This window comes from Trachurus japonicus, chromosome 7, assembly GCF_045865225.1.
Source record: "Trachurus japonicus isolate A0001 chromosome 7, Traja_1.0".
Lineage (NCBI taxonomy): Eukaryota > Metazoa > Chordata > Actinopteri > Carangiformes > Carangidae > Trachurus > Trachurus japonicus.
In genome coordinates, this window is record NC_140913.1 from 2,496,906 (window position 1) to 2,519,813 (window position 22,908).

The window sequence follows — 22,908 nt, forward strand, 5'->3', positions numbered from 1 at the left end:
TGGAGCAAACCGGTGAGTACGGAACTGAGAGGTCGGATAGAGAGCGGGAGAGGCCACGCAGAGCTTTGAAAGCAATCAATAAAATCTTAAAATCTGAAGCGCTCTGGGAGGCAGAGTGATGGGGTTAAGAGCCTCAGTCTGAGTGTTCTGTTCTGAGACAGTTTCACCTTCGCTTCACTGGGGATCGCTTCTCCTGTCGGGACGTGCTGGACACTGGTGACTCACACACTCACACACTCACTCACACATACAGAGATTCCAGGTCACAAGACCTGCATGACTACAGGCCAGCAGAGACATGTAGACCAGAGGTCGCCTCTGGGCCACACTGTTGGACCTGATGTCAACCAGCCCACTGGAAAAAACCGCATCATAAAGACCAGAGACTAAAAGCTTGTTTTGACTGAAGTCTGTGAAGTGTCTGATACAGCACTGAGACCAGAGACCTGCAGCAGTACAGCAGGACCCTGTCGGACCAGATCAGACCACATCGGACTGAACAGACTCTGGACCGGGTCTGACACAGATCCTGAATCAGGTCTCAGTCACCCAAAGCCTTAAACCTCAACAAATCCTGTAAAAGTCCAAGTCCAGTGTGTCTCTATGTGTGTGTGTGTGTGTGTGTGTGTGTGTGTGTTGGGAGGTGCGGTCAGTGCAGCGTGTCTCCTCTCTCCCCTCAGGCCTGTTTGTTTTGGCAGCAGAACAGAGAACTGCTGAGGGACACACACACACACATACGCATGCACACATACACACACTCTCTCTCACACACACACACACACACACACACACTCGCTCAGACACACACACACACACCCATCCTCCTGGGATGCCCCCCTCCAGCTTCCTGTTGCCTCGTTCTCTCCTAACTTGCTGATGACATCACCTTCTCTGAGCCAATCAGCTTTTAGATCAGCCGATACAAAAAAACAAAACAAAAAAACAGCACTGATAGATGGGAAATACATTACTGCTGTTGCCATGGTGACTGCCTCTACCATTACCACTACTACATCTGCATCTACTGCTGCTTCTACTACAACCTCAGTACTACAGGTATTGTTACTACTACTGATACTTATACTACTGTACCTCTATAACTGTCCTCAGACCAGTTCCCCACACTGGGAGGACCTGGCCTCTTCTACTCAGCCATCTGCAGCCCGGCTCGTACCCATAAATACTTCCCATCACCGCTGAGATCTTGAATGAGAAAACAGCGTCTCGTGTTTTTTTGTTGTATTTTTCCAGATGCACTTTTGTTTTTTCTGGCGTCTGAATCAGAGTGAACTCCTGCGGTTTATTTACCTCCAGAGGTCAAACTGAAGAAAACCTGGAAACACAACTGTGACTGAGAACAAAGACTCACTGATTCACTCGCATGGGTTCAGGTGGGTTTTCTCTGCAGAGTCACTCATATCACCTGGACCTGCTTGGGCTGTGGTTAAAGACTTTATTTCACCCTGGGTTTGGCCTCTCAGGTTACATATGGCGTGTTCGGTTTCATGGATAAAAGTTGCTGGTTTTCTATGTGGCCTGAGGGACTGGAGGTGTGGAGCTGCCTGAGCCACTGGAACAATGAACCAGCACTTTTTTCCTCCAGGAGATGAAATTAAATACTTCCACATTTAGCATCTTTAAAGGGATAGTTCAACATTTTGGCAAATTAGCCCATTGCCATAATCCCTATAGTCATAGCAGTAGGTTCGTTACCTTTAATTGTCGATGCAAGCTATTTTTAGAACGGCGGAACAGAGTGGCCAGCTGCTCAGAGCTACGCTACAGGGGCTAATGGGATTTTTTGGCTTCCCTCATCAAACTCATCAAATACACAATCCAACAACTCCACAACGCTGTGGTGGACAAGTTGTGACCTGCACATTCATCACGCTATGAGATAATACGTTACCAGACAGAGTTGTTTTAGAGGCAAATACAGAGACTGCTTGCTGAGAAACTGTCCCTGAAGGCAACACGCATCAGCAGTTTTGCATGAATTTCCTTCTAAAACAACTCTGTCTCGTAACGTTCTGTTATTATCTCATAGCATGGTGATTGTGCAGGTCACAACTTGTCCAGTGTTTTGGAGTTGTTGGATTGTGTATTTGATGAGTTTGATGAGGGAAATGGTGCTCTGCCATTCTAAAAATAGCTTGCACCGATAAATAAAGGTAACGAACCTACTGCTATGACTATCGATTATGGCAATGGGCCAATTTGCCAAAATGTTGAACTATCCCTTTAAGCGCTTGAAGATCCAGTCAGCACTTAAGAGTATGTCATATAGAGAGCTAATGAAAACAAATGAGATGGTCAGATCTGTCATACAGACATTTTAGGGATATGGGCTGATTTCCAAACACAAGTGGTGAACTGAGTAATATTTCAAAAACAGAAGAACATCCTGTCATTCATCATTTACTCCTGTGACACTTTCTTCATCCGTGACACGTTCACACACAGAGACATGACAGTCAGTCTTTATCTTTTTTCTTCACTATTTTATTCTAAAACTGTGAATTTTATTATGTTTTAGTTTTTTTTGTCATGTAAAGCATTTTGATTTGCTCCTGTGTATAAACAGTCCTATAATAAACTATACAAATAAAGTTTGTTTCTCTTGCGTGGCCTTGCTGACAGGAGAATGTCAGACTCTGGTCACTCAGTTTAGTTTCAGCCTGTGTGGAAATGTCTAATTAATGTGGAAGCTTTTGGTTTGGTTTTGCTGTGGAATTCTTTTGTTCTTCTGTTTAGATGTCATTGTTTTCTTCCTGTTTTGTTTCTGAGCAGCGATTGAAATGAATTAAACACCTAAACAATCCATCTGATACAAAACAGTCTAAGAGTATAGAAATACGTATAACTACCAGGAAGTTTTATCATGGGAAAATTATTTAAGTAAATTTCCACTAGTCAATTTAAAAGAGATGTATAGCCTATAGTATTATTTCTATGTTTTGTTGTATTGTGGTGGTGTGAGGGAGAAGGAACAGGATCAAACAGGAAGTGGATGTGGACCTGAAACCTGAAGCAGCTCTGGTAAAAAGCCACAGAGGAGCGCTTGGTTTGTGCGACCACACACAGAGGAAACCTCAGTGTGTTGAGACGGAGCTAAATCCAGCTCAAAAGACAAAAGTCAAACTCCTTAAAGACAGACCTTTGATAAACTGGAACACAACCAGTGGAGCCGGGTGTCTGGGCTTTAACTGGGAGCTGAGCCTCGGAATGTCACACAGCTAAAGTTGATAATCCAGAAAGTTAACTCACTGATGAGACTTCTCTCTTCCTAACTCTCCCTCTCTCTCTTACTGTCCCTCGCTCATCCTGGTGAAGCAGGAAAATCCCAGAATTCTTAGTTGGTAGGGTTGGTGTGTTCAGACCTCCCACTGAGCGGCCCAGAGCGTTAGCGTCCGTCCTCCTGATTCATTCTACATGAGAGACTGACTGGGACTGGGCCGCTCGCTGTGAGTCCTGACAGGAGCAAAAACAACAAGTCCTAACTCAAACTCTCTGTTGACTTTATCTCCATCTGTCACACTCTTCTCCTTCTTCTTCTCCTTCTTCTTCTCCTTCTTCTTCTTCTTCTTTATCAACATATAGTCAGGGATCAATTAACTATACAGCTCTGGAAAAAATGAAGAGACCACTCCCAAAATGATCATAGTTTCTAGTTTTACTATTTATAGGTATGTGTTTTAGTAAAATTAAATCAATTTTTTTTTGTTTTATTCTCTCAACTACCGACAACATTTCTCCCAAAATTGAAAAAAAATATTGTCATTTAGAGCTTTATTGGCTAATGACTAAACTAGTCTAAATAACAGAAATATCAAGTCTTTTCAGACGTTGAATAATAATAATAATAATAATAATAATAATAATAATGCAAAGAAAACATGCTCATATTTTTTCCTAAACAACACAGCAAGAATATGTTAACTCAGGAAGAGTTTATAAATCAGTTTTTTTGGGATAATGTCGATGTTTAATCCCAGCAGTGGTTTTTATAATCTTCCTATAAAACCAGATGTGGTTCAGGTGATGACCTCATCAGTGTCTCATTAAGTAGAATGAGTTGTGTTTGTGTTGGTATTTAAAAAAGAAAATAAAAGAACGACTGTCATACATGTAGAGATGCTTTTAAGAAAAACTTGTGAAAGTGGTCTCTTAATTTTTTCCAGAGCTGTATATGGAACAGTTTACTGTTATAAACTTTATCTTTTGAAAACTGCTAACATCCTAAGAGAAGTTGGAAAGATGATGTCATTCTAGGTTTAAAATCTCAGAGTTGACTTTTACCCTTTTTTGTTTTCATTTAAATCAACATGTGAAAAAAAAGAACAATTTCCAACTCTCAGTCTTTTCCTCTTTAGTTTCTTTTGTGCTCAGTTTTCTTGTCACGTGTTTCACTCAGGAAATCTAAAGTCAACATCCAAGTCCGACAGGGTTTTCCCTCTTTTCATCCCTCCATCCCTCCTTCTTCGGTCCTCTCTTGATAAAACTCACATGAATCTTGAGAGCAGAGGTCGGAGTTCAGCTGGTTCACAAACGTAAACACTCTGACGATGTACAGCCGCTCCAATCTTAAATACATCAGTGTGACCGTCACAAGAGTCGGGACTCATCGCACTGAGGAACAAACCGACCTGACGCTGCATGGCTCTGATGGACGACACGTCTGCAGCTCAATTTTCACGCAAATGAACAGAAACCAGAGAAAACCAGAGAGCGAGTCTGTAGCATTTGGGAGAAAGAGAGAGAGAGAGAGAGAGCTGGTATTTAATCCCAGACCGAGGTTGGACTGTGAAGCTTCCAGAGAGACATTAGGCTGCCAGCTCAGTGTGTCCACAGCTGATGTCATTATGTTGTTAGAGGAGGCCGACTGGGCCAGAGTCCCAGCAGCGCTCTCAACCTGCTGCTGGACCCAGTGGAAAAACACTGAGGGGAACAACACCACCTTAAAACCGGTCCAGAATACCACAAAGATCCGACTGGACTCACTTTATCTGTCTCTTCCAACTCAAATCAGCTGCTGTCTCCAACCGGGAGTTAACGCTCTCTGATCCCCCCTTCACCTCCGTCTGTACAGATCGGCACACACAGATAAAAGCATCTCATTCAAACTAATGCACAGTGCTTTGGTGCAGTAAAAACCACTCTTTCTCAGAATCCTAACTCAGTCAGACACAGACATGACGCTCAAATGTTTAAAGGGATAGTTCAACATTTTGGCAAATTGGCCCATTGCCATAATCCCTATAGTCATAGCAGTTGGTTTGTTACCTTTAATTGTCGGTGCAAGCTGTTTTTAGAACGGCAGAGCAGAGCCGCAGGCTGCTCAGAGCTACGCTACGGAGGCTAATGGGATTTCTTGGTTTCCCTCATCAAACTCATCAAATACACAATCCAACAACTCCAAAACGCTCTGGTGGACAAGTTGTGACCTGCACATTCACCACGCTATGAGATAATAGTAACAGAACGTTACCAGACAGAGTTGTTTTAGAGGTAAATACAGAGTCTGCTTGCTGAAAAACTGCCCCTGAAGGCAATGCGCATCAGCAGTTTTGCATGAATTTCCCTCTAAAACAACTCTGTGTGGTAACGTTCTGTTATTATCTCATAGCGTCATAGCGAGTTTGATGAGGGAAACCAAGAAATCCCATTAGCCTCCATAGCGTAGCTCTGAGCAGCTCACGACTCTGCTCCGCCGTTCTAAAAACAGCTTGCACCGACAATTAAAGGTAACGAACCTACTGCTATGACTAAAGGGATTATGGCAATGGCAACTATCCCTTTAAATACAGTGTGTCTTGCACTTTCCCACAACATCACGTTCATCCTCCATAAACATCCATAAATCCACTTAGAAAAAAACATGCTCACATCCAGAATCCTGTTGTCATGTTTTTTTCTTCCCCGCATTCTTTTCATGGCGACAACTGAACTATATGTAAATAAATAAAGTCAAAACATAACTCATGTCGTGGCCCACATGCCGACCGACATCAAATGACTTAACTCAAACACGATGGCGCCCCTCTATGTGCAGACCTGTTCATTCCCTCCGTTCTGCCACGACAGCGCTGGTGTCTCTTTGTTCTGCACACGCTCACATGTAAAAACCTAAACACAGTGACATGTTTACATGACCGAGAATTCATCCTCCCCCAGGAGAAATCAGGTCTCTCTCATCTCTTCCCTGGAAACCATGGAAACCCGGCCTCTCATTACACAACGTTTAAGTAAATCACATTATGGCAGAAAGCCGACAGTCTCCTGCTCCAGCACTGAAACGTAGTCATTGTAAACCGCACAGGAGAACATGTGAGATTATTTCTGTTTAAGAAGAAAGAAACGCATCAGAGAGACTCGATCAGAGACCTGAAGACGTGAATTTTTGTTCGCAGGGCAGATTTTATGTTATTAAGTCTGAAGGTTATGGTTCCCCCTCCGTCCGTCCGTCTGTCTGTTACCATGACAAGTTAAAGGTCATGTTTCTTTTTGGCATATGCTCAGATCAGCATCAGTCTGCTCAGATTCTGGGTTTATGAGTTAAGGTGAAATATAAATAAAGTTTCCTGGAGACTGCAGCAGCTGTGGTTCACTCTGACCCGCTGCTCCGTTCACAGGCTCCGTGCCCGGCTCACTCACACTCTAAAGGGAAAGGTAAACTGTAAATAATATTATTCTTTCTCATGATTTGACCCTCCGTCCCCTCCGCTGCATTCCTCGTCTGCGTGTTGCGTGTGTGCGGTCTCTCAGTCCTGATACAATGGACAGCATGTCTCTGTTTTTAGTCTCTCTCCAAATGATCAATTTAGCCTCTTTGCTGTGATTCAATCCATTAGCGTGTGAGTGACCCAGTCAGACGGCACAGGAACGCTTTGTGGAGATGAAGAAATGAACGCATATCGATGAACTGGGCAGTAAGAACAAGTAGAGAAGTGGACAACTACTCAATATCCTGTGTCATGGTCAGAAAACACAACGAAGTGATGCCTCTGTTGGTCCTGGACAAACTTATGCTGCATTCATAACAACTCGGAAATCGGAATTCCCAACTTGGAAATTTCCGACTTCCGACATCATTGCATTCACGCTGCAGGAACTCAAAAAAAAAAAAAACATGGATAGGAAGTTTGGCATATTGTGGCTCATAGCTGAATACGAAAAATCAATGCAGCAGTAAATGATGTTTATTTTGGAGGAGAGGAGACGCTGCAGATGAGTGCACATAATGTTACAGACTTGATAACAGTTAAACGTTATTTCCGTCACATACGAGGACCACAATTTCACACCATACAACAATCACAGCTCAATATAAATGTATTTCATATAGGCTACTGCACTAATACACAAAAATATGCACTCAAACCTCAACAAATAACTTAAATGTCTAAATTCTAACCGTTTAAGACGAGGGCCGCCATGTTTTGATGTTGTCGTGATGTCAAGTCGGAAAGTCGGAGCTCTGATATGATACCCAAGTTCCCGACCTGTAATTTCCGAGTTCGACACCGTTCAATTCATTTTTTACAACTCTGAGCTCGTTTTTTTTCCGACTCCCGAGTTGTCTTGAACGCAGCATTAGCATCTAGAGATATCCTCCTAGAAATATAATGTCAAAAATCAGCTTCAAAGAATTTAGTATGAGGAAGTAATTACACATCAGGGCTGAAAGTGGTGGCTCTCTCACACACACATACATAGCAATGCATTTATGCATTTCTCTGTGGACTGAGGCTTTGATACTTTTACAATATTAATATAGAACCTAGAGCTGCTTTATAATCACACTACACATGGACATCTACCTTTATACTGTATGGAGCTTTAACACAAACATCTACCTTTATACTGTATGGAGCTTTAACACAAACATCTACCTTTATACTGTATGGAGCTTTAACACAAACATCTACCTTTATACTGTATGGAGCTTTAACTTCCATTTGATGACAGGTGTTGGTGCTTTACACAACAGACACAGCTCAGTCGGTACCAAGAAAGCACAAAGGTAAAATACCAGCTCACAACGTTCCACTGAGAAGAGTCACAAGATAAAACCGTTTCAGTCTCTACAATCCTCCAACCTTGATCCTTTCTTACCGTTCACCTTAATCTGTTGGTAAATCAATAGGACACCAGAGAGCAGTGTTAAAACATCTGAATCCTAACATGACATCACCAAACGGGCAGTCCAAAGACAAAGACCAGCTGCGGATCCTCACAGATGAGAGGAAATGTTCCGAATGTCTGCTTGAAAAATCACCAATGATTCATCAATTTTAGGATCAAGTCTGTTTTATAGTGCTGTGGTTGTGGTTGTTGCTCGACAGGAGGATGCAGATAAACACGGGGCAGCTGCATTTCAGATTTGAAGATGGAAAGTGACAACAAATGTCTTTACAGCTCTCCCTGTAAAACCTCATGTAAAACTACAGATCTGTTGTTGATCCCCCAGGCTTGAAGAAACACCATATCCCATCAGCCCTAGGGATTCAAGGGTCAAACACCTGGTGGAGCATCTGAGGTTGGTTCAGACATGTCTGTAGTCACAGCAGGGGACATGGAGACATAAGCGTGGGTGAGTTTCATGGCTATGGCTGAAATCTTGATGAAGACCTTAAAGGGATAGTAGCATTTTTTTAAAGTGCGGTTGTATGATCTACAAATAGCCCCTCAGTACTTTAATTGTTAGCTCCAAATAAAAGCTGTGTTTTTCCTGCACTTTGAGGGGCTGGAAAAAATTATATTATAGCGAACAATGGAACTGTGTATTTTTTTTCAGGTAAAACCTCTTTTAGGCCACGAAAATAGGCCGTTTCTTTGGGTCTGTTCACAACACTGTATGTTGTAAATCTCTGGGCAGGGCTATGGGCAGGGCTATGGGCTGGCGTTGCTAACGGGAGGAGTGCAGAGAGTCTTCTACTGCAATTAAAGTACTTAGGGGCTATTTGTAGATCATACAACCCCACTTTAAAAAAAAATGCTACTATCCCTTTAAGCTGCCATATTTGTAGTTTCTACATGCACATTGTGTTTTTTTCTGTGCTCACAAATTAAAAGTATAAACCATCAGGGACAGAGAGAGAGGCCGGTAGCAAAGATGTTAAATGAGAAACTGCAGTGTTCTAGACAGGAAGTGATGTCATGACTCTCCTTAATCAGGCCAATCATTGCAAATAACGTTCAGTAAAAAAAAATTAAAAAATGAGGGAGAAAACAGGCCCAGATGATAAGAACTGAGTGGATTCCAAGACGGAGGTTTGGTGCTGGATCTCAGACTGACTCTGCAGGGCCTGGGGCAGTTTGTATTCCTGCTCTATTTGTAATTGTCTAGTTGGCGGTTGAAGCAGCAGAGAGTTTGTTGGACTGCAGCAGCTCAGAGGGCAGAAGGAGGAGGAGGAGGAGGAGGAGGAGGACGAGGACGAGGAGGAGGAGGAGGAGGCGGCTGCTTGACTAAACATAGAAAGTGTTCTCCGCCAACTCCGAGTCATACAGAGCCCAACATCTAAAACCAAACCAGCCATTTCCACCAATCTGTTCACTACACAGACTCCGCCTCCGGCTGTTCCACCCTCGTCCTCCCTCTCTCCCTCTGTTCTCCTCTCCATCCGTCGAACTGCGAGGTCAGCTTTCAGAGGAATATCTCCCCATGTGAATGAATATTAAAGCGGCAGCTGTGTGGGAGGAGAGGTGAGCAGGGTGAGCACAGAGAGGATTCATTCACATCACCCAGCCTCCATTTTTAGTTTTCAGGCAATTAAAATTCATCGTTCACAGGCTGGAAAATGGAGATGATTGTGCGGTCAAATGTGGAGGGAAGAGAGGGTTTTAATGCATCTTTTAATTTAAATGATGGTGGTGATGCAGATTAATGTGTCTCAAGTGTGGGGGGTGGTGCATGTGCAGCCGGAGGGTTCAGGTTCCTTTGATTCAGAGGTACCAGAGTAAATAAACACAGATCACTTTCTAATGCACCACAATGTGAAACGGAACATGTGCATTTTGACTTGATTAAAGGTTCTGGAAAAATGAACCCGGGAACCTCTAAATGTGGATCTGTGCAGCGTTTCAGCTCGACAGCAGAGGTCCATCTGATGGACGTGACGTTTAAGATTACATGTAATTAAACTTTAATCTGGTACCATGTGTACATAGTGGTTCCTTCAGAGGTTTTTGCTGGCACTTAAGAAAAGTTTAATGGCTTCTCAGGTGGTTCTGGTGAGATTTAAGATTTTAGCGGTTTCTTTGGTGGTTCTAGTGGAATTTAGTTGATTTTGATGGTTCTTCTAAAAGGAGCTATGCTGATTTTAGTGGTTCCTCAATTGGTTCTGATGGACCCTCAGGAAATCATAGAGGTTCAAAGGACCATTAAGATTTTACTGGTTCTGTGGGCCCTTAAGAAGGGTTTAATTATTTTTCTGGAGGTGCCAAATGGAATTTAGGAAGCTTCAAGTTCAAGTCGGAATTCAAGATGTTAAAGAGGACCTTAGGAGGTTCCTCTGGACCGGTATAAATTGCAGTAATGCCTCTTTTTTAAGTGATCTTTAAGAATTTAGCGGTTCTGTATGAGATTCTTGAGGATCCAAAAGATTTTAGTGGTTCCTCAGGAGGTTCTAGGGATTTCAAAAACATTTAGCAGTTTGGCATTAGATCTAATTGACATTAAGATTTTACTGGCTCTGAGCAGCTTCAAGGTTTTAGTTGTTCTTTAGGTGACGCTGCTGGGTTTTAAGAGTTTGGGAACCCAGAAGAAGTTATAATGTACCTTCATAAGATTGTTGTAGTTCCTCTGGGTTTCTATCTTCTGTAATAGGTTCTTTGGGACCTTAAAGTTTTAGTGGTCCTTTCAGAAGCTAGGACCTCAGCATTTACCTATGGGGTTGAAGGGGACCTTAAGATTTGAGTGGGTCTTTTGAGCTTCAAGATTTGAGTTGTTTTTAGTAGTTCTTGTAAGCTTCCATAGTTAAGAAAATCTATATGAAGTTCTAGTGTACCTTGGGATTTTAGTAGTTGCTCAGAAGGTTCTCAAGGACATTCTAGTGGAAGATCTAGTTAAGAACTTTTGTGCTGGGAGGTTCTATTAAATATTTCAAAGGTTATTTAGGTGGTTGTGCATTATACGCAACAGCAGGTTCACAGAAGGATTCAACATCTCTGCTGTGACCCTCTGAGCTCAGTCTGCTGGAGAGAGAAATTAAACATGATCCTAAGGGTGGCCAAAGATGAAGATGGAAAATGATGGAGATAGAGCAGGGATGAGGCCAGGACACTTCCTGACCAGATCAGATGGCATTTTTGTGCAAAATGTATTTTTTGTGAGATCTCACTTAATATTGGATAAACAGACGGATCAATAATCAGAGATTAATTTACCTGATCACAGATCTCTGAGTCTGTGATCAGGTTTTCAAAGCCAATTAAAACTCCTTAAGATCCCAGACTCAAATGTCCCTCATTAAGTCCGCCTCACAGACTCATCACAGCCCTTTCATCTGCTCCGAGTCTGGTGGCTTCTTCAGACTCAGGTGTTAAATCCTCCAGAGAGGAGCGCGTCTTGTCCTGCAGGGGGACTGGTGACTCTTTGAGGGACAGTGCTGCTCAGGAGCAGACACAAAACAGACATTTGTGTTGCTAAGTGGGACATTTTCCTGACAGCGGCAGACCGTGTGAATAACTGCAGCCTTCTGAGAAGACGGAGCGGGGCTGCACGACTCTGCGGCGTTGGACGAGGCTGAGAACGTCTGTCTCTGCGGAGACCGCGCTCCGGCGTCTGTCTGCCCCGGCTCGCGCCTCTTTAATCCTGCCTCTACACCTCTCTGCTGTTTATCTGTCCTGTCTGTGAATAAAAACCCTGGAAATGAACAGATTGTGTTTGCTGTGTTATGAAATCAAAACAACGTTGAGCTTATTTTCAGCTCCAGATAACAATAATAACAACAGAGCCGCAGGCAGCAGAGAGCAGGCTGAGCACATATGGAGGAATGACAGAGGCCCAGGTTCAGAGGCAGCGGAAAATATGTAAAAGAAATGAAATATTTATCAGATATCTATACTGCTTATGGTTATTATTATTATTATGAAGCCGCTGCTGAAGGCTGGAGCATGAATCTTTGGAGCACAGATCTCACACCTGGACTCTCTTTTCCAAATGTTTCAATCTGTGTAGCAGCAACACTCCTGTGATGAATGAGAAACTAAGCACTGCAGCAGCTATTTCTATCTATTCTATCAGGATATCAATTAAAAACTGTATTTAATTAGCAAATCTTCAACATTGATAAAATCCATATGTTGTCTCTTTCGGTGAGGATGAATTCTCTTCAGACTCAAGACGACAATCTCCAGAAACGTGACTGAGATCAGATCATGTGCTGTGCTGCTCTACTAGCTGAACATCTATCATTCATCAGAAATACACAAATACAAACTTGATTCTTAGCCTTTCTCACTTTGTTTATTTTTTAGTATATAGAGATACTTAAACAACATGAAGCTGAGAATATTTTGGTATTTCTGTTCAAGAATTTGAAATTCAGACGCAATATTCACTGCAAGAGTCTATTATAAAACTCTGTGGAATTTGGCAGCCATTTGTGACTTTTGTGGAGGAAAAGAAAACAGACAATATTATTCCATAATACACTGTTGCCCATAAAACTTAGCTTTCAGACACATTCCCCTTTTTATTCTGAGCCTATTATAAAGGTTAATTGTGGTTTCATTTTCACAGCAATATGTTTGGAAGAGATTGATCATCCCTTACAACTACCAACACTGTGTATGTCATTGTATTCTATTCTTGTAAATAAATGTCTACTTTTTGGTATAACTATATGTTTGTCTTACATGGTTTTTGTATCTCTATAATTGCTATTCTTCTACTTTTTTACCTTGTATGTTACAAATGCTGCTGTAACAACCAAATTTCCCATGTGTGGGATTAACAAACTGTCTTAAGTCTTATCAATACAGTTTTGAGACGATTTATATATCAAGAAAAATTTACATTGTCACAATCATTTAAGAAAAAAATTGTAATCCAATGTTATAGGTAACAGTGTATTTATAAGGCCTGATTTCTATCTGGTTGTTGCATTGGTGGGAGACATATTGGATGAATCCTTCTGTTGGTGTTTTTCTACAAAGAAAACTACATTTAAAAAAAATGATTAAAAGGTATTTGTAATTCAAGACTCTCACTTGATCTGATCTGATCTGATCTGATCTGATCTGATCTGATCTGATCTGATCTGATCTGATCTGATCTGATCTGATCTGATCTGATCTGATCTGATCTGATCTTCCTTCACTGCTAAGAGGAGAATCTTCTATAAATTCACCACATTTTAATCACAGCCATTACATCATATTAATTCAGCTTTAAGCTAAAAGCTTTGAGGTGTCAGATGGAGCAAACAGTCAGATGTCTGAGGAGGGAAACAGGAAACCGAACCACATGAATCAGACAATCAGAGCTGAGAAGTGATGACGAGTCCGACTCAGACCACAGAACTATAAGAGACCCAGGCAACTTTAAACATGAATAAGGCAATTTTCTCTGCAGCTTTCCTCCTCTGCCTCCTTAAATAGAAACACTAGAAAGCAGTCAAAGAGCCAAAAGCGATTTTAAAACATTCATGCAGCCATTTTCTCTGAGCAGAGGAACCGGCAGCTCTCACACACTCTGTCCCGTCTCCATCCTCCCTCTCTCTCTCTCTCTCTCTCTCTCTCTCTCTCTGTGAAGCAACAATTTAAAACACAAATCTCTTCCCTGCTCGCAGTCAGCTCACACTGCAGCATCAACAAATCAAGCAGACATTTTCCCTCCGTCTCTCCCTCCCTCCTCCCTCCCTCCTCTCCTCCCGGTCCTTACCTTCTTCAGCTGCCCGCTGCGCGTCCCCACGAACACCACCGTGTGCTCTCCGTAGGTGTAGGCCGCCACGGCGCCCATGCCCTCGGTGCGGTCCTCGTACAGCGGGTTGCCCTCGATGACCCTCAGGCCTCCCAGCGGCTGGTTCAGGACCAGACCACAGAAGTCATCTCCGATCTGCTTCGGCTGTGGGAAGAAGAAGAAGAAGAAGAAGGGAGGAGACGTTGAAGTTCAGTCGGTTCTAGCTGTGATGTTTCCTCCATCAGGACTCGTGTGTCTCTGCTGCAAGAACCAAAAAACCTCTCAGGAGTTTGATGATGTTCGTTTTAAGATCAGAGCTGCAGCTGTGATTATTCTCATTGCTGACCACATCCACTGGTCATTTTCTTGAATAATCAATGAATCTTTATGGCTATAAAATATTTTTTAAAAAGACTCTTTAATCCTTCCTAAGCCTCACAGTGACTGTTTCATTCGGCCTCTGGTTCAAATCACAAAGATTTAAACTTCTCATTTGCGACAGAGAAAGGAATGAAATTCTTGAATTTTGGAAGTTGCTACCAACAACTTGAAATTTTTTTATCCACTCTGAACAGCTAATTTGGTTCTGGTCTGGATTAGACTCACTCAGTCATTGTTTGCATCTCCTGGTTCTTTTCAGGATCCTCACATCACTGCATCAGGTGAAGACACAGACCTGGTTTAGACTCAGCCTCCTTCAGACTTTACATTTATTATTTTTGAGCAGAGAAAAAGTAGATTTCTTTCATTTTTGTGTCTCTGTAGCTTTAATTCGGTGTCTTTTCTGATTTGTCTGGAAATCCTGCAGTTAAAAAGTGAAGTTTCCTTCAAAAAGAAAAGAAGAAGAGCAGGAACCTTTTTGAGTTTGAGTGCATTGCTGTCAGGCTTGTGCACACAGATAAAGGAGTCTATTAAAGGGTTAATCAATGATCAGAAACAGTTTGTGTCGATCAGCGAATAAACTAATCCTGACAGCTGTTTGACAGCTGTCGAGCTGCTGCCGCGACCGATGAGCGGTGATCACAGAGCGGATGTGGAGGATGAGGCAGGAAGAACAAACATCGGAGTTTGACGAGAGCGGTGCATCTTCCCCAACAACGCCATCTTTGACACAAATGAAGCAGACAACGGCTCAGTCTGAGTGAACTCAGAGAAGCAGCTTGATTCAGTTACAGAGACGGACGTCACCACGGCCTCAGAGTGTGTCAGGTTTCTGTATGTAGAGAGAATATAGAACAGGGAGGAGCAGGCTTATTACAGGGTCCACACACACACACACACACACACACACACACACACACACACACACACACACACACACACACACACACAAAGACACACACACAGAGTTTAGCTAACACCCTGTCATTAGCGGGTTCAGGCATTGATTCATCGCAGCAGCACAACAGGGTGGAAACCCAGAGAATCCCAGAAATGTTTGTTTAACTGTGTTTAACAGGTCTCAGATCAGATCTGAGTTCAGCTCTGAATCACTGAGTACAGTCACAGTTCATACATAAGACTGGAACTGTCACTGTATCTTTGACCCTAAAAAACTGGATCGGCATCACACCGAGTCCTGGATCAGTCCTGGATCAGTCCTGGATCAGTCCTGGACAGTGATGGGAATAACAGGGTTATTAAATAACGGCACTACTTTTTTCAGTAACGAGTAATCAAAAAAGTTACTGTTTCCCTCGTTATAACACCGTTACCATTACTGGCAATAAAATGCTCCGTTACTTGACTCAAGAAGTCCTGTCACAAAACAATACACCACTTAAAGTCTACGTTATATAGCCTACACATTTTTTTAGTCCATGAAATAGTCAGAAAAAAAACAACTCAGTATTCCTCCACACAGACAGACTCCATGACGCAGCGTTAGGGGGGTGAGCCCAAGTAATTTTACATATTTGAGCATTTTATAAAAAAGTAATAGTTACTTTACCTAGTAATTAGTTACTTTTATAATGTAGTAATTCAGTTACTAACTCAGTTACATTTTGGGGAAAGTAACGTGTCCAGGGCGTCCTTTAGCTCAGTGGTCCATATGCAGAGGACATACAGTCCTCACTGCAGCCGGCTCCGGATCGATTCCCAATTCTGGTGGCCCTTTGCTGCATGTCATTCCCTGTTTCTCTGCCTCCCCATTTCCTGTCACTCTTGACTATACTATCAATTAAAGGGATATTTCAACATTTTGGCAATTTCCCCCATTGCCATAAGCCCTATTAGTCTAGTAGCCAGGGGGGGTTCCCATGCACCCGAAAGATATATTTTTCTAACTTAGCTTTTTGTAATCCTTAAGGTGTCTAGTAAATGAATTTTGATGATCCCCGCGCCAATTATTGTCCCATGCATGTTTTTTTTGAACATCTTTTGTGGCCATCCTGGATTTCCGACTGTGAAAAATGAAAAATGTTAATCTATATAGCTCCTGAACTGTACATCCTACAGAGACAACTGACCCCATTTTCTTTTTGTCTTGGCATGAGGAATTGGTAGAGATGAAGATTGCCATGATTAAATCATGTGTGGTACATAAAAAATCAAAAAAACACAAAAAAAAGTTAAAACAACGGCGGAATTCTTTCACAGGAACTCCTTCCCAATGCGCACTATTGACATTTTTTTCCTAACTTTTATATTTTTACAATCTTCAAGATGTCTTGTAAACAAATTTTGATGATCCCAACCTGAAATATTATCCCATGTATGTTTATTTAGGCTATTTTGGCTGCCACCACCTGGATTTCCTAACATGATTTTTGAACATTCCGAAGTGTTTAATTTGGCCTTAAGTAGCTTGTGAGGGGTCAAACTAGGGGTTTTTCACGATTCTGAGTTGATTGCAAGCATTCGTTTTTCACCCAAAACACTCCTTCTTTAATGTCACATGAATTTTTAATATTTTTATTTTTTTATAATATTATTTATTATATTTTATTTATATTTATATTAAATACTTTTTACGGTCACTTTTGTGACCGATGGGATTAAATGGCCAAATCAAACATTTCGGAATTTTCAAAAATCCGGTGCCAGGTACCCCAACTTTCAGCAGTTTTTTAGGAGGTTTCCCATGGGAGTTGAATTTCAACATTTTAATATGTGATATTACACACCTTCCTGAACACAATAGTGGAGAAATTTCTTGGTAAGGACTTAGTTCCCAGATTTTGGTAATGTTTCCCTACTCACAGTTATTTCGATCTTACATTTTTGTTTTTCATGTTAGGAAATCCAGGGTGGCAACCAATATAGCTAAAAAAAACATACATAGGACAATATTTCAGACTGGGATCATCATCATTTGTTTACAAGACATCTTAAAGATTGTAAAAATATTAAAAAATACATACTGTATTCATGTGACATTAAAGACAACCCCTGCCATGCTAAGGAATAGCCTCTCTGTAATACATTGTATTGGTGGTGGGGGTGTGTGTGTAGGGGGTTCCGATGAGCGGGAAATGTGGGCATGGCTGTTTTTTTACCATCAAGGAGTGTTTTGGGTGAAAAACTAATGCTTGCAATCAACTCAGAATCGTGAAAAACCCCTAGTTTGACCCCTCACAAGCTACTGAAGGCCAAATTAAACACTTCGAAATGTTCAAAAATCATGTTAGGAAATCCAGGTGGTGGCAGCCAAAATAGCCTAAATAAACATACATGGGATAATATTTCAGGTTGGGATCATCAAAATTTGTTTACAAGACATCTTGAAGATTGTAAAAATATAAAAGTTAGGAAAAAAATGTCAATAGTGCGCATTGGGAAGGAGTTCCTGTGATAGAATTCCGCCGTTGTTTTAACTTTTTTTTATGTTTTTTTGATTTTTTATGTACCACACATGATTTAATCATGGCAGTCTTCATCTCTACCAATTCCTCATGCCAAGACAAAAAGAAAATGGGGTCAGTTGTCTCTGTAGGATGTATAGTTCAGGAGCTATATAGATTAACATTTTTCATTTTTCACAGTCGGAAATCCAGGATGGCCACAAAAGATGTTCAAAAAAAACATGCATGGGACAATAATTGGCGCGGGGATCATCAAAATTCATTTACTAGACACCTTAAGGATTACAAAAAGCTACGTTAGAAAAATATATCTTTCGGGTGCATGGGAACCCCCCCTGGCTACTAGACTAGTCATAGCAGTAGGTTCGTTACCTTTGATTGTCGTGCAAGCTGTTTTTCAGCGGGGCAGAGATACAAGCTGCTAAACTAACGCTACACAGGCATATATTTCTGGGTTTCTCTCATCAAACTCATCAAATACACAATCCAACAACTCCACAACGCTCTGGTGGACAAGTTGTGACCTGCAGATTCCAGACACGGCTGCTCAGCAGAGTGATTTCAAAAGCGCAATTAGTTCTGAGTATTTGCTTCATGTGTCTAAATGTTACATAATTATACGTTATTATCTCATAGCGTGGTGAATGTGCAGGTCACAACTTGTCCACCAGAGCATTGTGGAGTTGTTGGATTGTGTGTTTGATGAGTTTGATGAGGGAAATCCGGAAATACTATGCGCCTCCCTAGCGTTAGCTGAGCAGCTCGTATCTCTGCCCCGCTGATCGAAAAACAGCTTGCACCGACAATTAAAGGTAACAAACCTACTGCTATGACTATAGGGATTATGGCAATGGGCAACTTTGCCAAAATGTTGAAATATCCCTTTAAAAGGCAAAAAGTCCCCATAAAATATACTTAAAAAGAAAAAGTAACGTGCCCAGCACTGGTCCTTGGTCAGTCCTGGATCAGTGGGACAGGCTGGTTCTGCAGCTCAGACGCTGCTCCACTCCATCGTGTCTCTATAAACGGAACATGTTACACAACTTCTCAGTGTGGACCCGGTCTCAGACACAGACGGAGGAGGAAACACTGATCTCTACATCCAACCTCCTGTTACACAACTTCATTATCAGTTCCACGTAACGACGCATCAGTCCTGTGCTGGACCTCACCACCTCCTCCTCCTCCTCCTCCTCCTCCTCCTCCTCCACAGACAGACAGCCCAGGTTGGATCTGTCAGAGCCGTCTGTAAACACGCTCAGTCTTGTTTTATCTCATTATTTCACTTTTGCTCCATTTTCACCTTCATCTTTCTCTGTTAGCCGACCTGTGATCACACGACGTGAACCAAGTCAGGACACAGCAGGATCAAAGATCCTCTACTGAAGCAGAGCTTCTGCATCTACTGAGCCTGGTTAACCATTTAAGGTCTGAGGTTTAGCTTCAGTTCAGGGTGTGGATGGATCCAGATGTTAGTCCTGATCCCGCTCCTGAACTGACAGCTGCAGACCTGCACGCCCCAAATATGACAGTCAGGGGCAGGCACACTAGAAAACAAGATGGTGAGCGGACAGCAGTGAGGAGAGGAGAACAGTGCCACACAGAAAGTGGAACAAAACAAACACAGAGCTCAGGGTAATGCACCAGTCTGAGTCCACGTGGGCTCAGGTTCAGAGCTGCATGATGCAGACGTCCACATGGGGGTCTGCAGGGACCCACGGGGACCCGTCAGGTCTGCATCACGTGAAACCTGGACTCGCCGTGAACTTGACTTGTGGCAGTGAGGGTCCTCACAAGTATATATGTGTGTGTGTAAGTGTGTGTGTGTGTAAGTGTCACATGCTGTGTTCAGAAATGCTGCCCTGGATGACGTTGTTACATTTGCTATAAAAGCGAGACTACAGGTTTTACCAACTAAATGCTCCTTACTGTATACACCACAGCAGTGAACAAATAGCTGAAACCACGTCTCACATCTTAAATGGTTGCCATGTTTACAGAGGGCTCTACATATGTAGGCATGACAGAATTGTAGATTTGATATCAGCAGATATCTATATCTACCATCATGCTGTATAAACATTCTACTGTGAAGCCGAGCATGTTCAGCCTGTGTAATGATGTCTCAATGTTCTCTAACAGCTAATACTCCTGATGTTGTTGTTGTTAATGAAAAGCACAGAGAGGTGCTCATTCTGCAGGTCGGCTGTACCTTTGACAGGAGGCCTTTCTAACCAAAGTGCTGAAATAGCAGCAGCTGAAGCAGACCATCTCTCAGCTGGGCTACAGATGTAAACTTCTAATCTTTATATTTGGTAGTCTGGGGCATGTGCATAAGTTGGTTGTGAGGGGCCTTCAGATGGCCGGCCTCTCTAAAAGAAGAGCTAAACAGTTGGCCAGGTGCTGCTCGGTCTCAGTTATTATTGGTAGCCGCTCAATTTGGAGGAGGAGACAATGTTTTTTGTATCGTTGAATGTCTGTTTTCTATCTGACCTGTAGGTCATTTTGTATGTAACGGTGTTTAGCTGCCCAGGCGTTTTGTGACTGAGCGTCTTCCATTGTCAACGGCATTGGCAGTATTTATGTCCCTTGTGCAAGAACCCTTTTACTTCTTTATTATGTGGGCAAAAAATAAATATTTCAAATGTGTGTGCGCAGCAGAGGGATCATTACTAACTGTGAAGAAAGGTCCTGAAGGTACGAGACACACACACACACACACACACACACACACACACACACACACACACACACACACACACACACACACACACACACACACACACACACACACACACACACACACACACACACACACACACACACACACACACACACACACACACACACACACCACACACACACACACACACACACACACACACACACACACACACAGCTGTTTATGATAAAAGAAGGAGGTCAGAGCCTGGACATAAGCTCCGCCCCGTCTCTCCTGCTCTCTCTCTCTCTTTCTTTTACTTTGCCTTGGACACTCTCACTCACACACACACACACACACTCTCTCACACACTCTCACACACCACAGTAAGCTTGTGTTTCCTCCTGTCCACCAGTGTGTGGCTGATTGCTGGCTTGATGAGTTGATGTGTTAGCTGGTTGATTAGTTGGTAGGTTGCTATGAGCCCCCCCCTCCCCCTCCCTCCCCCTCCACCTACAGTCCCCTCCCTCAATCCGAGCCCGGTCCCTGAACTCGTCTCCTGGCGGGTCCCCCCCCCCCTCGCTTGGTTGCCATGGTTACCACTGCAGGCCATTATCGCCATGAATAAGAACATCATCTACCCCCGACCTGGAATAACCCCACTGCGGGCAGAGAGAGTGATGGGGGGAGGGGGGGAGGGGGGAGTTCTCTTCTTCTTCTTCTGGCTCAGTTTCTCTGCTTCACGTGTTGATGAGGTTGTTTTGTTTTGGGTTTTTTTGTCTGTTCTGTTCCGACAAAACAGGTTTGTGTTTTAAACGTCCGAGAAACAAACTGGTGTTCTTTAGAGAGGCACCGTGTGTGTGTGTGTGTGTGTGTGTGTGTGCGTGTGTGTGTGTGTGTGTGGCAGCCTGCAGGCAGCCTCTGGCCATATGATGTACAGTATCCACAGAGGGACAGAAACAAAGACGCTAAGACACAGAGGTTTCACTCCGTCACATCTTTTTGCTTCTCATTCACCTTTTTACCTAATTTCCTTCTGACTGTTAAATTCTTCCACTTGTTTTTTTGTCTTTTCTTTTCATAAAGCACCTAGTGGTCTTGCAGCAGCCTGTTTGTCTGCTTTTATGATAATTATTCATCACTGTTGCTGATGATCATGGTTTTGTAAATACACACCAACTTGGTGGATGTGTGAAGGAAGATGTTTCATTCCTCTTCTCTTTCTCCATTTTAACAAGCTGTTATAAATATCAAATACAGGGTTTCAGGTTTGCACCTTATGATTCAAATTTTTAAATTACTTTTTAAATATTTTTTTAGATTACTAAAAAATACAACTGCAAATTTATTTTATTTTGAAATCCTATTGAAGAAGGTTTTCCATGTGGATATTTTTCATCAGGGGTGTTGGCTCCTGTTTTTAAATCTTCCCCCACGGCAAACTGTTCTCCTCTCCTGCGTGGGAGGCTTTTCTCCTGCACCTCCTCCCACAGTCCAAACACCCGCAGGTTGACTGGATCCTCTAGACTGGATGTGTGTGTGTGTGTGTGTGTGTGTGTGTGTGTGTGTGTGTGTGTGTGTGTGTGTGTGTGTGTGTGTGTGTGTGTGTGTGTGTGTGTGACTGACAGCTGACCAGGGTGCAGGTCTGGGGTCAGTGGGACTGTGACCCTCTGAGGATCATCAGCTAATGGCTAATGACTGATCACCCATGTCAGCTTTCTCTCACAATGATTTCCGTTGTTACCATAGTAACCCAGGACTCTCCTGGATGATCTGCCAGTTTTTGTTATCTGTGCCTGGTTTAATTCTTCATTTAGAATACAGAGATGTTGTTATTCTTTACGAGAAGAATTTTATAGATTTTTATAAATTATTTTTAATCTCTAAATGTATTTATTATTCTATTAATTCCTTTAATATCTGTTTTCTTGCACAGTACATCTGTGTAGGCCTATATGGTTTGATTTTGTCCTTTTAAAAAATCTTTTTCATTCTGTTTTGTTTCACTGTCCTTTTAATGTAGGGGTGTCAAACATGTGGCCCACAGGCCAAAACCGGCACAGCGGAGGGTCCAATCCGGCCCTCGGGATGAATTTGCCAAGTGTGAAAATTACATAGAAGACAGAAGAGGCATTGTATTGTTGAAACTGCACATATTTTCATCGAGAAATTTCATAATATGTTTTGTAAAAGGATAGATCATTAACTGTAAACGTCTTAATAATGTACTAATACAACGGAAAAAATTCAAAGTTATTTTTATTTATAGTTTATCATGCTATTATTTTACTGGTCCGGCCCACTTGAGATCAAATTGTGCTGTTTATGGCCCCTGAACTAAAATGAGTTTGACACCCCTGATTTGATGTGTTACATTTATGAAGTTATGATGGTTTTCCAACATTTTCAATGTTTACTAGTTTTAATGAGATGAAATAGAAAATGATTTGAATAATTATTAGTGACTTGTGATTCAACACTTTGTCATTACAGGTGAGTAGAAAACAGAGCCACAGTTTGTCGTCTCTACACTG

At 42.2% G+C, this 22,908-nt stretch overlaps 1 protein-coding gene and 1 long non-coding RNA gene across 2 annotated transcripts in view; both read right to left on the bottom strand.

Annotated features, from left to right (window-relative positions):
- plxna3 (plexin A3) overlaps window positions 1–22,908 on the bottom strand; it is a 152,340-nt gene that overhangs the window by 90,069 nt on the left and 39,363 nt on the right. Inside the window, exon 6 of the mRNA XM_085780798.1 lies at window positions 13,889–14,071. Coding sequence (XP_085636924.1) covers window positions 13,889–14,071 — 183 coding nt within the window. The remainder of the gene's footprint in view (window positions 1–13,888; window positions 14,072–22,908) is intronic.
- LOC146983963 (uncharacterized) lies at window positions 4,294–5,029 on the bottom strand. Its single transcript, XR_015036207.1, has 2 exons — window positions 4,647–5,029; window positions 4,294–4,559 (listed from the first exon to the last, which is right to left on the bottom strand). It is a non-coding gene; the product is annotated as an uncharacterized LOC146983963 (long non-coding RNA).